This window comes from Typopeltis vanoorti, chromosome 25, assembly GCF_054136105.1.
Source record: "Typopeltis vanoorti isolate ZY-2024b chromosome 25, IOZ_Tvanoo_1.0, whole genome shotgun sequence".
Taxonomy (NCBI): Eukaryota; Metazoa; Arthropoda; class Arachnida; order Uropygi; family Thelyphonidae; genus Typopeltis; species Typopeltis vanoorti.
This window is the reverse complement of record NC_143573.1, coordinates 39,510,027-39,527,288: the sequence shown is the minus strand read 5'-3', so window position 1 is coordinate 39,527,288 and position 17,262 is coordinate 39,510,027. Positions and strand designations below refer to the sequence as shown.

Genomic DNA, 17,262 nt, shown 5'->3' with positions numbered 1-17,262 from the left:
TATGCAACCTGAACAGAATTTTTATGCTCCTTTTCTCTATGCATTTTTAACAATGCTCATAATAGAGCATTATTAAAAAGTCTTTCAGTTACATTAAAAAATGACAAGCACATCAATGAGTAGCATTGCTGCCCAGAATATAACCACAGTAATTAACTTTAATGAAATAAAGGTACAAATATTTCGTACTGAAATTAACAGTACATCATCAGTGTAGACCAGCGCTTCCCAAACTGTGGGCCGCAGCCCCCTTGGGGGCCGTGAAATAATGAAAACAAATTTAAAATGTTTTAAGACTAAGTAGATTTTTATCTTAAGAGAAACTTATGCTCCTTTTCTCTATGCATTTTTAACAATGCTCATAATAGAGCATTATTAAAAAGTCTTTCAGTTACATTAAAAAATGACAAGCACATCAATGAGTAGCATTGCTGCCCAGAATATAACCACAGTAATTAACTTTAATGAAATAAAGGTACAAATATTTCGTACTGAAATTAACAGTACATCATCAGTGTAGACCAGCGCTTCCCAAACTGTGGGCCGCAGCCCCCTTGGGGGCCGTGAAATAATGAAAACAAATTTAAAATGTTTTAAGACTAAGTAGATTTTTATCTTAAGAGAAACGTATTTAATTTTTATTTATTATTTCTTTTTTGTTATTATTATTTTTTTTTTTAATGGAAAAAATCACACATTGGTGTTGGCTCACAAATTTTGCTTCCTGCGTATTTCGGCGCTTAATGAATATTTGTAAATATAGGCTTATTCATTTAAGTTTCATTTCAAAGCAGAAATCTAAGAATTGCAGTTTATTTCACCTGATATTGACTTTTTGTGTAGCAGTATTGAAACACATCCATCCCATTAAATTGTTATTAAACTTCTTTTATGTTTTTAATTCTTTATTATTAAATCGTTTTATGTTTCATGTGCTTGTACTGCAAATGTACAATAACAATATATCTATCTATTTAAAAATCTGAGATAATGTGCCATGTCAAATGTGTATGTAAGATGCTAAAAATGTAATATTTGCATTTGATTTTGCAATATTTGCTGTGCATCTTTTGTATTGAATATAAACACAATAAATATAATAATATATGTCTATATTATGATTTTTTTTCGAGGGGGGGCTGTGAAATATTTTAATTTTTCCAAAGGGGGCCCTGGCATCCAGAAATTTGGGAAGCACTGGTGTAGACATTCAAAGGAATGGAATACAAAGTACATAACAGTTGGTGGATTACCAATTAAAAACTATTTCTTTGATGGTTACATAAGATAAGAATCTTGCAAACATTTGGGGGAGAGAAAGAGACAATCATTTCGATTCAGATTTGGCCAATGTAAAATAGCTTTGCAACTTTCTTTGAAAATGTGTTTGTATTTAAACTTGCATCTATATAGAAGATGAGCTTTATCCCACTGGATATTGTGTTTAGTGTCAAGCTGTGCCAGACCAGACTTTTGAGGTTTCATGTATTTGATATAATATTGATGTTCATTCATTCTTTTTTCCACAGAACAGCCTGTTTGTCCAAAGTATGTTAAATTACATTCACACGGTATCTGGTAAACACCAGCTAATGATAGAGCTGCCAGTTTGTCTTTTGTAGATGGCAACAGGTAAGAAATTTTGTTGATAGGAAAATGTGGGAATGAGATGATACCTCTTTAAAATTCTGCCAATTAGTTCTGAGATGCCAGAAATATAAGGGATTGGAACCCTGCAGTCTGTTGAAGAATCCTGAGGTGTTGGAACATAGGAATCAATTATCTGCTGGATTTGATTAGGGTTGTAATCATTAAATTCCATGAACGTTTTGAGAGTGAAAAGTTCTTGTTGTAAGCTTGAGGGAGAGGAGCTCTATTAATTAAAGACTTGATAACACCAATTTTTTTTTGAGAGGTGTGATGAGCAGACTTTTGGTGAATGTATCTGCCAGTAAAGGTAGGTTTTCGATAAACATTGGTTGATAAATTACCAGAGGCTGTGCTTGCAAGAAGGATGTCCAAGAATGATAAACTACCAACCTTTTCTTTTTCCATGGTGAACTGAATGTGTGAGTGAAGGCTATTGATCTATTGTAGGAATGTAAGTTCCTCTTCAGAATGCAGCCAAATAGCAAAGACATCATCAACATAATGAAACCAAAGAGAGGGTTAGGGATGAATGGATGAGAACAAGATGGTTCAAAAAATAGTTTGCCAAAGGTGGAGGAGGGCTACCAATGACAGTACCTTCAACTTGTTTATAGATCTTGTTTTTCCAGCTGAAATATCCTGAATGTATAACAAATTCAAAAACCTTTGCAATATCTGGAGGATAATCATCATATAGTAAATTAATAGAGTCAGATAATGGAATATTGGTAAAGAGGGAAACAATATCAAAGCTGACTAACAAGTCCGACTCTTGTATTCATATGAACATCCTTGATTTGTTCAAGAAAATGTGTGGAATTTTTGATGAAAGATCTAGATTGTCCAATATGGGCAGTTAATAAACGTGACAGAAATTTAGCAATTCTATGAGTGGGAGAGTCGATACAATTCACGATGGGTCGTACTGGATAACCTTCTTGATGAATTTTTGGGAGTCCATATAAACAATGAGTTCTTCCAAAATGAGTGCATAATTTGTCCATGGTATTTCGATCCCAACTGACAACTTCATCAAGCAGCTTATTTAATTGTTTAATTTGCGATTTTGTAGGGTTATGATTGATTTCTTGATAGGTGGGAGTATCTTGCAAAAGGCAGTCTACTTTTTTCTCATAATCAGCTTTATCCATTACCACTGCCACTTTTCCTTTATCAGCTTTTGAAAAAGATATCACTATTTTTTCTTAATGAGGTTAGTGCATGGGTTTCAGCACTTGATAAATTACATAGTTGCTGCTTCACTTTTAAAAAAGTGAAGCAGCAACTTCAAAACATAGTTTATTAGCATCTTTGATAGAAAGTCCCGACAGATTGCATTCAATGTTATTCAAAAGATCAAGATACAGGATGCATTTAGGTACTACGGCAAAGTCAAGGCCTTTAGCTAAAGCACTAGTTTCAGCGTCAGTCCATTCACAATCCATTTATTAGTAGGAGTGTTGTCAGAGGTAATTTTTTGCTTATGGTATAAAGGTTCATATTTTTCCATCAGTTTGCAGGAATGTCTTTTATAAGAAAGGATTAAAGATTGTTTAGAAACATGAAGAACGATATCCAGTAATTCGTTATTCAGGATAGCTGAAATTCTTCTTTCAAGATCTAAAATAGACTGAATATTAGATGCAAAATCTTCTTTAGTCACCCAAAGTTGGTTTCCTTATCAAGGAAAAACTTGCACGAATATAAATTGTGTGAGCTCCAGGCGACCGAATAGTTTCTCTAAATCTAGCAAACGTAGGAATAATTTTCGTATCATGGCATTTTTTGAGAAAGGTAATCTGTGCGCAAAGCTTGCATGGTAAAACCGATAATTTTCCTAACTTGCTTGTTGTCTACACTAATGATGTACTGTTAATTTCGGTATGAAATATTTGCGCCTTTATTTCCATTAAAGTTAATTACTGTGGTTATTGTGTAATTTATTATTTATAGTTATGCCACAGGTACCTTTAAAGATTAAACAGAAATGTAGCTTATTGGACATGTGTCAGCCATGGTGCCCCACTCAAAACCTTTCCACAAAAGAAGCTGCATGTTGTTTTTTTTTTAAACTACAAAAAGTAAACACAAGGGATGCAGCTGCTTCCATGGCCCAGGTGATTTGGTGAAAGGCAGGAATACCTAAAAAGTTAAAAGTGCATGTCATGGACAAAGTTGAAAACGTGTTTAGAGAATGAGAAAATCTTGGAAAGAGCAAGAACAAGGCAAAGAATTTGAGGCATTAATGAAGAAGGAAAGCAAGTATGGAAAACAAAAAGTCTCAAAGATTCAGTGCCTTTGATACATGATAAAAAATGCCTGAAGACAAAGAGTTCCTGTTGGCACAGAGAGAGAGGGGGAAAAAGGTCACAAAAGGAAAATGGGAAGCATATGTAGGGTGCTTTCATAGAAAGACGCTGCATCATAGAAGCAAGAAGAAAATTTTAGAAAGAGAAAATTAAAAGAAGGTTAATCGCTTTCAACAGACAACTTTGAGATTGTCCTCATGGGAAAATAAGAGAAATGATTCTTGTAATGAACAAACCAAAACATGAACTTTGGAATCATGGCTGTACATTATCTCCACACTGTGGATCACATTATGAAAGAAAGTGGCATTAGGCCTGATATTAGAATTGGAATGTTAGCTCTTTGCTTTGTGCAGATGATGTTGTACTCCTAAACACATCTAATGCAAGTCTCCAGAATGCTGTAACAAATTTGGCATGAAAATTAGCAATAAAAAAAGACCAAAACTATGAAAATAGGCAGGAACATAGAAAACTTCAGCTGCATTCTGAACAGAGATCCTATAAAACAAGTGAAATATTTCAGCTATTTAGGCACAGTTTTTAGTGAAGATGACAGGTTAAATCTGGAAATAGGCAACAGAATAAGCAAAGCTGGTATGATGGGGGAGCCAGATGAATCAATTTATATGGAATAAGAGAGAAATTAGCCAAAATACCAAACTAGCAGCATACAAGACAGTGTTCAAACCAGTTTTAAGTTATGGATTTGAGAGTTGGGTTAGAAATAAAGCACTTAATGAAAGACGAGAGACCACTGATATGTGGATTCTGAGAAAAATTAGAGAAGTAAACTGATGACAGAATCATATTAAAAATGAAGATATTAGAAAGGAATTTGACACTATTAGCATTCAAGAATGTGTAAGCAGAGCTAATCTAAGGTGGCATTGCCACTGAAATAGAGTGGGTAAAGAAAGGTTAGCAAAACAGGTGTTTGATGCCAAGATTGCAGGAAAGAGACGACCCAGAAAAAGACGAAGGTTTAGATGGACTGATTCAGTCAGAACTGCCTTAGAAGAATGAAATGTTAGATATTGACAGTATTAGAGTGCTCACAAGTATTAGATTAATTTGGAGGAAAATTGTGGATAGGAGATTAATAATAATGCAAATTTAATCATGTAGTGCTGTCATAGTAACCTTGAACACCTCTTGGGGGTATATATCTGGAAATTAATCATGATGATGAGCTTGTTCAGCTACATCAAGGCTAACAGCTTTGATGTAGCTGAACTTAGCGACCAGAAAACAGTGATTGTACTAATCCTACCAAATTAAGCACACAAAAGCCACAATCCCACAGAATAAAACACCAGTCCCTCCTCCTCCATTGACTGAGAGCATATAAAAAGTAGAAAGAAAATTGCCAAAGGCCTAATAGCAGAATTTAAAGCAGGTGTCCTTTTAACCATTCACTGGAATGATAAAATGCTAGAGAAAGAAATAGTTGACTGCCTTCCGATTCTCATTTCAGACAAAGCAGTCCATTAATTGTTGATGCAGCAGTTGAATGGGATAGCCATGACAAAGTTTAAATGCACATGCCTTGACACTACCTTTGCCAAAACTGGGTCAGTAAATGGAGCCTTCATCCATTTTGAATAAAATATGGACAAAGGCCTGTTGTGGTTGCTATGCCATCACCATATTCTTGAAATAGTTCTGGAATCTGTAGTACTGCTCTCAGTTGAACCTTCCACAGGCCCAGAAATACTTCTGTTCAAGAGGTTTCAAAAATCATGGACAGCCTTGGACTGCTGTCCATGATTGAAATGCTAGAGAAACTATTTCTTTCTCTAGACTTGAAATGCTAGAGAAAGAAATAGTTGACTGCCTTCCGATTCTCATTTCAGACAAAGCAGTCCATTATTGTTGATGCAGCAGTTGAATAGGATAGCCATGACAAAGTTTAAATGCACATGCCTTGACACTACCTTTGCCAAAACTGGGTCAGTAAATGGAGCCTTCATCCATTTTGAATAAAATATGGACAAAGGCCTGTTGTGGTTGCTATGCCATCACCATATTCTTGAAATAGTTCTGGAATCTGTAGTACTGCTCTCAGTTGAACCTTCCACAGGCCCAGAAATACTTCTGTTCAAGAGGTTTCAAAAATCATGGACAGCCTTGGACTGCTGTCCATGATTGAAATGCTAGAGAAACTATTTCTTTCTCTAGACTTGAAATGCTAGAGAAAGAAATAGTTGACTGCCTTCCGATTCTCATTTCAGACAAAGCAGTCCATTATTGTTGATGCAGCAGTTGAATAGGATAGCCATGACAAAGTTTAAATGCACATGCCTTGACACTACCTTTGCCAAAACTGGGTCAGTAAATGGAGCCTTCATCCATTTTGAATAAAATATGGACAAAGGCCTGTTGTGGTTGCTATGCCATCACCATATTCTTGAAATAGTTCTGGAATCTATAGTACTGCTCTCAGTTGAACCTTCCACAGGCCCAGAAATACTTCTGTTCAAGAGGTTTCAAAAATCATGGACAGCCTTGAACCATTCCAGATTTTAAACTCAGCAGTTCTTACTGACATTGTTGGTGAGATGATTTTACCAAGAATGTCATTTTATTGGGAGTAATATTAAAAACTAACCATTACAACTCCCAAATGTAATCTAAATAATTTCAAATTTTCACAGGGTTTTTTTCTTATTATTGTAAAACACGAACAGGTGCCTCATCAAGTTCAAAACATTTAAAATTTGCTATTTTTAAGAAGCACCCTAATATATATAAATCCTGTTCTAGAGATCAAAAATCAAGGCTTTCAAGTTTTCCAGCAAAAATAGTTACGGTTTGATACTAGGTTATAAAATCCATCGACCACTTAGACATTCACAGTCATCTATATTACAGTGAAATGCAGCATTAATTGTTTGCTGATGAAGATGGTGAAATACTGTGAAGGATGATTAACAGACACTTTACATGATATTTCCTCACAACTGCATAGATTGGTGTTGTGGAAAGAGAAGAATACAAGCTATTTTGCATTTAAATGCATTAAAATAGATAATGGGGTATGTATTAGATATAACAGCGAGACTGTAGTGCAGTAATGTTTGGGGATCTTTCTGCAGAAGTAGCAAGGTAGTATACCATCAGTATTTCTAAAGTATCTACAGATTTGTTGGTTTCAGTGGATGAGTTGGGGGGGGGGGCAAAGTTGAGTAACCATGATAACTATGGATAGCTAACTAGAAGGTGAGTATAGAGTTTGGTAAATATGATAGACATACAGATCGAATCTATGCTATAGGTTAGATGATCGTAGAATCTTGTTTCACTAGAGACCAAAGTGGTAGTTTTTATAATTAGGTTAAGATGAAAATAAAACAAGATGAACAAAAGGATTAATCTGAAATTAAATTAACAAAGTTGCTTTCTGTATTTAATAGTGCCTGTAGTTTGATTCAGTTATTATCTTCAGCAGTAAATAGTAGTACTATTTGATTCAGAAGTAATAATTGAAATATTGAGTAGTAAGCAAATAATTTTTGCACTGATGCTTTCATTTTTGTTTCTTTTTGAAAACAGGGAATATTGCCGACCTGCTGTATATGTTACTTCTAACTTGACTCAACAGGCAACATATCTACCAGCTATCAGCCAATCTCAGAAATATGTTTTAACACCAGGACAGATTCCAACAGCAGCTGGTCCATTTCCAACTGCTCAGTTGCCTGCCCCTCCTCCTGCTCATCATCATCACAACACAAACCGTTCGGCTATTGCAGCTACTGTTCCTTATGCCACAGCCCATGCAACTACCCATCCACTGCCAGCCCATATGCAGCCAGCAACTGCTAATCCTGCAGCAATTCTTCCAACATCAACAGTATCAATTACATCATTTCCTGCTACTGCTCAACCTGTTGCTCCTCCTCCACCCTATGGATATAGTGTGAATCCCCTTAGTCCTGCCAAATCCCAGTATCAGCATCTTTACCAAATGTTTGGGGAATGAAACATTTTGAAACTAATATTTTCTTTCTGCAGTATTTAGTGTATGTATGCGTGCACATGTGATATTTGGTCTTTTTATTTTATTTCAAGTGATGAGTGACCAAAGGAAACTGCAGATCCATTGACCTCATTACCTAGATCAGCAAAGGTGGCAAGTTCCTTGAAAAGTACTGTTTGAAATGGGTGCTGACATGACCCTTTCCCTAACAAAACTGTGGTTTTGAAAATAGTAGTGTGTTTTATCCTTTGTTTTATGTTATTTTAAAGTATTCTTACTTTTAATTTAGACTGTTTTCTGCTCAGAATGCTTAATTTGGTGAGATGTATATTAATATTGTATCTAGGAGTGTCGCTCTGCAGCAGAAAGTGTGTGAAATAATGTATATGTGTATGTGTACATATTTGAGGGGGAAAATATATAAATATATATATATATATATAAATATATATCATGAAATTTAAAATATGGCTGTTGATATGTTTATACAGTTTGAATCTATCACATTTTAACATGCTTTACCATGTGAGTGAAATGCAGAACTGATATTTTCAGTTTTGGTGTGTGTATAATATATTTTGGGATAATGAAATAATTTAGTGTAATACTTTAGAACTATTATATATCTTTCTGTATTTCAAAGGTTATGGAAAGTAAGGTTATGAATTTGATTTCATAAATCAATTATTCTAATTCATATAACGTTGCTTTCAAATTTTGATTACTGAGTTAATCAACTATAAGGGAATTCATTTGGCATAGATAAATGTTATGATATTTTAAAATCTTATAATGAATTAATATTATTTCTATAGTTTTACATATTATAGTAGTAGTAGTTCTTCAGAAATAATTGATTTATTCGAAATGTGTTCCTTTTTTTCTTATATAAGATAGAAGTTGGTTTTGTAATAATCATCATAAATAGCAGTAGGTATTTCTTTCACATAGAATTTCTAAAAATGAGTTTAGACCAAATTGAATGACATATCTATTCACAAATCTTAAGTTTCAGACTATGAGACTGGCTTGAGACATTACATTTATGTAGATTTATTTGCTTTCCATTGGCAACATAAAATATCAGGAGAGAGGATTATTATCTGCTAATTTCATTGATCATAGAAATTACATGGAACAATTTTTGCAAAGTTTTCTTCCCATGTTAGGAAAGAAAAGGACATTGTCAGATAACCTGAGCATTGTAAAATACAAGATAATCCTAGTCATTCATTATTTAAAATTTTTTTTTCTGCTAATTCATTTAGTATTCTTCTGTTTAAAAATAATACATTTGTCATAAAATGTAGTAATCTGGTGCCTGAATGCAGATTGTGGAGTTAAAACAATTACTGTGTATCAGCTTTCATTTGCATGTTAATGAGCAGCGTTTTGGGGTTTTCATAAAGAGAGTAGACAATGATATTAATAGTTTTTAAAAAATGTTTATACATATGATTTTTTTTTTTTTTTATAGCAATAGTTATGTACTTATTTACATTAACTCAGGGTAATAACTTTGAACTGCTAAAAATAACATGCATTTTCATTATTTAGCAGAAAATTATTGCGAAGTTTTTTTTTTTTTTTTTTTTTTTTTTTTTTTTTTTACATACATACACCAGTTGCAGCAAACCATATTGGGAAACTGTAGTCATATATTCTGTTATTAAAGTTTGTTAAAATTTTCCCAAAGTAGTGTTTATAATCAAATGAATCCTATTATTTGCTCTTTAGTAGCTGCCACATAATTTGTAATGGTAAAAAAAAATAATTTAGCATGGTTAAGACATTGAATACATTATCATCCAATTCTTTATGTTGAGTTTTCTTCATTAATCTAACTCTGCCTTCACTGCTAGTCGTTGATGTGTAGTATTTTATCTTAAAATATTATTCTTACACATGAGTGTTAAGAAGGATGAATTTGCACTATTAGAAAATAATTCATAAGATATGTAATTAAAATATTTAATTGTATATATTTAAAAAGTATTCATACGGTAAATTTAGGACTGTAGATTGTATATAACTAGGTAATTAAGCTGTAGCTTAATGCTTTTATTGAAATATTTTATCAGGCAAAATTTAAAATTATTACATGCTCTTTTAATTTAAATATGTGAAATTTTTGCTTTTATTAGAATATGGGGGGAGGGGTGCAGAAATCTTCACTGGGAAAAATTTCATATCTGTTCATTTCAAAATTGCTTTACCTTCTCTGTCTCATCATTTTAAAATTACTTATACAACATTTTAAGAAACATAATGAGGAAGGTGTATTGTATGATTTCAAACTTTGTTTTGGACATGAGGCTAACAATTTTCATTGCTCTTCATTTCTCAATTAAATATATTTTTGAAAACTTTCGTTGCATTGTGGCATTGCGTAAGTGTTTCATTCACACAATCGCAGGTAATCACACAGTAAACAGAACTATAGTTGTATTTTAGTGTTACTTTTAAATCCTTCTGCATTACTCTTGTTTGTAGCATATGATGTTATTATTTGTGTATATGTATCATATTATTTAACACATTGGAATAATCCTTAAACTTATAAATGCTCATACAGTAATATTTTAAAAATAAAGTCAGTGTAGAGAAAATAAAGTTAACTTGCTTTTATGTTACCTTGACATGACTAGTTGATTTTAGTCAGTAGTCTTATATAAGTAATAAATATTGATTTTTGGGTAGGTATAGTGTAATTTCTTATTATGACGTGTGGAAAATGAGTTTATTTATAAGTTGTCTGTTTGGAGATTCTTTGTATGTTACTGTCTAGTTTTGAGTATTTGGTGTGTGCATTTTTATTATTCTATCAGTTTACTTTATGTAGGTAGGGTAAGTGTGCATTTGTTGTACAGCTGTATTTTAATTAATAGTTATCAATATTCACTTAACCTTTAAGTGTTATTTTTTTTAACATAGGAGCATTCTGAACTTATGTTTGATATTATGTTCAGAATATTATGTTTGATTTTTTAATTTTATTTTGTGTATCCTATTTGCAGTTTCTTCTAAAAAGCAAAAAAAATTATGAATATCTTTAGTGGTTTATATATATAAAGAGAGAGAGATTCCAGTTTTTTACTCTTGAGTAATGATATGATCAGAAAATGTTGACTTTACTGCTCTTTCAGTGAATGTTCAGATCTGCAAAACTGACCATAATTTTTTAGCAGTCTTTATTTCAGATTTATGATCATTTGGAGGAATTAGTTGAAGAAATCATTCATTTGGAATTTAGAGTTAGAGTCTGGGTTATTTTACAGAACCTCCTCTGGCTGCTGCAGAAATCTTTTATCTCTTGGATACATAGTCTGTGTGCATACTTTTTTTTTTCTTTTTTGTTTAAATACAGATTATAATAATCCTTTATTTATATTCAACAAACTAGCATCTGAAAACTAGTTCACAAACGGTTTTATCAGTAATATATTAATGTTCAAAGGATGTTCATTAAACTGTATGAAAGTAATGCCTTCAGCCTTCGTTGTGATAGCTCCCCAACTATTTTTCAACATAATCTCCCTCTCATTCAATATATGTTTTCTCTCCCACATTTTAAAGTATTTTAAAGCTGTCATTGTGTTGTTTTAGGAAACAATTTCTCACTTCTGCTTTGACCTGTTCATCATTTTCAAAATGGATAACTTTCAAACATGTTTTCAGTTTAAGAAATAAACAAAATTCTGATGAAACAGAGTCCAGACTGTAGGGAGTATGTTCCAAACTTCAGATTTTCATCTCTTTGATAGCTATTTGAGTGATTCATGCTAATTTGTGGTATTCAGTTGCTACTAACCTCTCTGACTTACTTCACTGATTTTCTCAGATTAATTGCTCTGCTTCTTGCTTATGGAAAATCATGGTTTTTGGCCATCCATCTTATGAACAGTCATTAATGTCAGTTCTGCCATCACTGTTTCTTGTTTTTTTATGTCCAGTGATGTGCTATTCTGAAATGTTACTTTACCATAAAAACCTTCTGAATGTCAGTAGCACATTTTTGTGCATTAACAATTTGATTACCATGCTGCTGCTTTACATACTTCGACAAAATTGCAAAAGACTCATCCATGGTATACATTGATAACAGGTGGAAATACAGCTTTCAGTCCTATGTGATTGTATACTAAACTACAGCAGTGAGTGAAGGAAAAAATATGGTTAGACATACTTCAAGGCTACTGACAATCCAAGGTGCTGTGGATACGTAGGCATTACTTTCAAAACATCTTTCATATTACAAGTTGCAAATGATTTTAGCAAAGAATACAGTTTTATTTGTTCATTTTATTTTTATTTTTTTCATCATAAAATCATTTCAAATCTAGGCACTTCAAAGCATAATGATAATATAACATAATGTCATTAAAATTATCTTAATGTATTATCTGATTTACTATCCAAATAATCATTTATCTTTGAAATAAGATGATGAGGATTCTTAAGAGTACAAATATATTTCAGGGTTTTATTTGACCTAAAAACGTTAGAGCTTGCTCTGTGTTACCATTTTTCTAATAATTTTCCATTAGCAACACCAATTTTTGAAACCAATTATCTAAATGTTATATAACTTTAAAATGTTATACTTTTTTAATTATCACACATTGCTGAAATCTTGCCTGCATTTTTACATTTGGTATTGTAAATAATGGGTGATGTCTTGTTTGAAAAATGTTACTGTAATATATAATACCATTTCTTAAAGCATGGTTATTATTTTAAGCATATGTATAGGCCATAGGAAATATGTCATTTGGAACTGTTCGTCACAGAGAGCTTTTTTATGGCCAATTGTGCTAGAAACTGCAAACTATTAATGTACATAAAATAATGCATAGATGAATTTGGAAATTTTACTAAATATATTTTGTGTGTGTATTTGTATTCATGTTATCGAATTTCGATATTTGCACAGTTGCTGCATACATATATAAGTGCTCAGCATTAATCATGAGTCACTTTCCACAGTGATAACAGAGTGGAATATTAAAGGGACAGGGAATGGGGGAGCTAGTTTTTAATATTGTCATTGTGTCGTAGCTTTTCCAAGATTCGCATATATTTCAAATAAAATGCAAATTTAAAGTTAATTGTTGCATTTTTCTTTCTTATATTAGGAAAGTATTTGTGGTTATTAAAATCTGTAAGCTTTTGAATATCATAAATCATGTATGCACATTTTATATGAAACTAAATTAATTAAAATAACATTTACTGCAAACTGATTAGATTCAAATATTCATTAATTTCATGATGTATTTAATTATGTTATTCATATTTGAGTAGCCTTGTAAACTCAAACTGCTTTTTTTTTAAAGCAATAGCAAAAAAAAATTGTTGGTTGTGGATTGTCAATAATGAAGTAAGAGGCTTTTTACTGACAAAAACAACTATACTCTACCTCTGAATTATCTCAGTTTCATTAGTGTGGTTTTATCTGTAAACTGTTGTGCCTCACTTATTATAATACTGTACAAGGAAAACAGTTTTGATCAAATATCAAATTGTTTGTAGTTCAATATTTTCACTGTCTTTACAAGTACTACTTTACTGTTGTCACTAGAAGGTTGGGATCACTTTTTTATAGTGTAGTACTAATTGGCCTACCCCAAATGTAGATATCATTATGTACAGCTTTGTAGATATTCTTACTATGTAGATAGATATTCCTATGAAAATGTAAAAAATAACCTTGTGGTACATCCTGTTACAGGAGTGTTTTATTGTGAACTAGCACAAGATTCATATTTTGTAATGTAGTCCTAAATATCTTTGTATTCCTATTGCCCTAACCAAAGGTTATGGAGTGTTGTGGTTTATTATATGTTTAAGTATCATGTGATTGAAACTTTCCAAATACTAGCTTCTTGCAATGATTGTAGCTGCTGTTTGACATTTTTATGGTTCAAAATAATGTGACAATGTGCTAATGTTTCCTTGGTATGAGGAAATAAAAAAAAAAAACCGGGGTTAACATTGTGCCTTCACCATATATGTGTATTGTTTTTAATTACATATCACCTGTGAATATTAAACTTCTTTTGCATTCAAAACAACAACAACAAAAAAAAAATGTTGGAGGAGTTTTTATTTATGCCACATTTTTAACATAAAATATCAAAAATATTTATTTTTGTTATACTATTTCATGCAGCTGTTAACATTTATAACTTATCAAAAAAAAAAAAAAAATCAGCTAACGCCTTTTATTCCCTTATTATAGGGAGTAGGTGAGGCCTTTATACCCTATCTAGCTTTTGGAGACAGTGAGCAGTTCAATCTCCACCAGTAGCCAATCAGAGATAGTTGGCCCATGTCCATCACTAATAATTATAGCAGCCACTGATGAAGAGGCTGGCAAACAAGTGCTGCCGTCTAAATGAGATTGAAGGACTCATGCCATAAAAAACAGATGGTGTTTATAGAATACTTTTTAAGATTGAGTTTTGTTAACATTTTGTACGGAAAACTTTCTGATGATAATGACGATTGTAAAACATGGTGCTTTTTTAATATAGGACTTCATAATGAGGCCATAGTTAAAATAATATAACATGATTATTAATCAGTGTTATATATGTGATCTTCTGCCTATATTACACTGTATTAGGGCTTAGTTGTGCCTGTAACATTGTCCCGTGATAAAGAACCTCATTTGATGCCGAAGACTTTTCTCCAGTCAGAACAGATGCTGATATTTCATTTAAAAAAAAAAAAAATTTATATGTATATGTAGGTACTGTGTGTAGTGGTGGAAACAAGAACTGTTGAACACAGCCTGAAGTTTTAAAAATGGGGCAGAGAATTTGTAGAAGACATCTGAACCAGAGATAGCCTAGCATCACGTTGAATATCTTCAAAGAATATCCATATAAAATTATTTTGAGAAATTACATTCAAACAATCAACATTGAGTAACTTTGTTACAAATGTTTTTTTAAATGACTTGAGTCTCTATAGCTCAGTTGGTAACAGTAATTCCCTTTGATTGCAAAGACGTTAGTTTAATTCAGTCTAAGACACAAAGAACATTTCAGATAAAGATTAAATTAGCATATAGAGATGGCAGTGTTCTTCCACCAAAAAATTCAAGTTTTTTATCTTAGATAAAAGGCAAAATGGCATCCTAAATCCTATGCAGACAAGAATAACCACCCTTTCAAAGGTTTGATTATGCTTCTGTGCTGCCAGGTTACTTGACTAGTAGCTGTCAAGCCTGATTTAATGGTAAGAACCAAGAATATGATTCTCTCAATATCTTATTTGCAAAAACTTAGCTGTTTTGATGTGAAAGTTGAATGAAAGAATTTTGTTTATGATAATTACCACAGTAAAGGGTAAAAAGGAGGATAGTATAATATAATTGGTTGTTAAATATAAATTGACTAATGCTTATAGTTTTTTTTTTTTTTAAATATTCAAGTCACTTGAATCTTAAGAGTCATCCACCATCGATGAGTCTGAAGATTCATTGAAAAAGTGGTCAAACTCTAAATACAATAATTATACCTTGCCTTGAAAACATTCAGCATTGGAGCACTTATTCACTACCTGCTATGCAAAACTCCTTTTCACTTAATACAGTTTCTGGGTATGAACTCCTGGTTCTCTTATTACCCTATAATATAATTATTCCCCTGTATTTATCTGATGCTCTTCTCACTCACTACCTTCTCAATTATATCCTCTGTCCTCATGCATATGAAGAGTGCTTGGAAAGTCTTGTTTGCATCTGCACTCTTCCCAACGATTCTCTATTGTTAGAGATGACTAGATCTGTGCACAGAAATCCGAATGGGCTGATTTGTGCCTTATACAGTGGAACCATCACTTCCTTATCCATATTTATCAATAGTCTTCACATTGTGGCAGCAATTTTCTGGGTAACCCTTACAACTTTTGGGATGTGTCCCGTGAAGTTCATTTCCCTTTGCTCCCAGATTCCTTGCTTCTATCCTCCTGAAGCGAAGTTCATCCAATATGATAAACCTCGTTCCATCTTCTCTGGCCAAAGTGCATAACTTTACACTTAGCAATAGTGAAATGACATCTCCATTTCACGTTAAGCATCAAACCTATTCAAATCCTCTTCAACATTGCATCAGACTTCCTCATATTGCTCTTCCTAATTTAGCATCAAATAGTGTCTCCAAATTATATGAAGAGCCAAAGGCTTCAATTTGGCGACATGAACTTAAGGGATATTACATCCCATATTGTTTCTTAGCTGAATAAGAAACTCAGTTTCATGCCGAATATAGAAACAATATAAAGTTAAGCGATTCCAAGCGTAAGCAAATTCATCCCTTCTATGAGAATTGCCAAGAAGGGGTCGTAATAAATTACTAATTATATGAAGAACCAAAGGCTTCAATTCAGTCACATGAACTTATTTAAGTTAAGGGATATTGCATCCCATGTTGTTTCTTAGCCGAATAAGGTCTACCTACTCACTGATGAGACCTCAAAGGTTGAAACTGGTCTGGGTAGCGACCTCTCATAATGTAGAACAGTAATACAGCTAGGAGCTAAGTTCACATTATGGGTAAATACCAAGAATGGTGATCGGAGCTTGCTCCACCCTTACTATGAGTTGCCTCAGTTTGCACTGCCAAATCGGTCAGGCGTTGCACTATCCAGGTATTTGCTTACGCTTGGAATCGCCGAATTTTATATATATTGTTTCTATAATCGGCATGAAACTTTGAGTTTCTTATTCGGCTAAGAAACAATAAATATGGGATGTAATATCCCTTAACTTAAACAGTGTCTCCTCTCATACTCTGAACTGTATCACTGATATATCGATTGCTCCCAGAACAGAACCTTTTTGTATGTTGCTTGTCCTTTTTCGGTGTAATTGATGCTATCAACTGACCATCCATTCCCATCCTGATCAGTTTCAAAAGTATCATGTAGTACTTTATCAAATGCTTCAGCAAAATCCAGATAAATTACTGTTTGAGTCCCTATTATAAAATATAAACCAAGTTATTAAGCAAGACTTCCCAGGTCTCGAACACAAACCCATGCTTTTTTTTTTCTGAAACATTTTTATTCTCTTTAATCCAGGTTTGTGTTCTCTTGCCAGCCTCTCTAAACACCACCGCTGCTCCGATATACACGCTAACCTTTTTAGTTCGATACTGGTGACTTGGAATCTTTCTCATTCAGTGGCATTATTTTCACTCTCCAATCTTCTAGGCCTGTTCTCAGAAATCAAATGCACTGCCAGCTCTTGCATTGTTCATGTAATAACCGATTTGATCCCATATACTTTATAAGGTAACTTAATATTCTAAA

General features: G+C 32.9%; 1 protein-coding gene across 4 annotated transcripts in view; it reads left to right on the top strand.

The window, feature by feature from the left end:
• LOC150092678 (uncharacterized) overlaps positions 1-13,949 on the top strand; it is a 387,183-nt gene extending 373,234 nt beyond the window's left edge. For all 4 annotated transcript variants that reach the window (XM_090414782.1, XM_090414783.1, XM_090414781.1 and 1 more), the window contains exon 24: positions 7,515-13,949. In XM_090414782.1, coding sequence (XP_090270908.1) covers positions 7,515-7,944 — 430 coding nt within the window. In that variant the 3' untranslated portion in view covers positions 7,945-13,949. The remainder of the gene's footprint in view (positions 1-7,514) is intronic.
• The last annotated feature ends 3,313 nt before the right edge of the window (positions 13,950-17,262 follow it).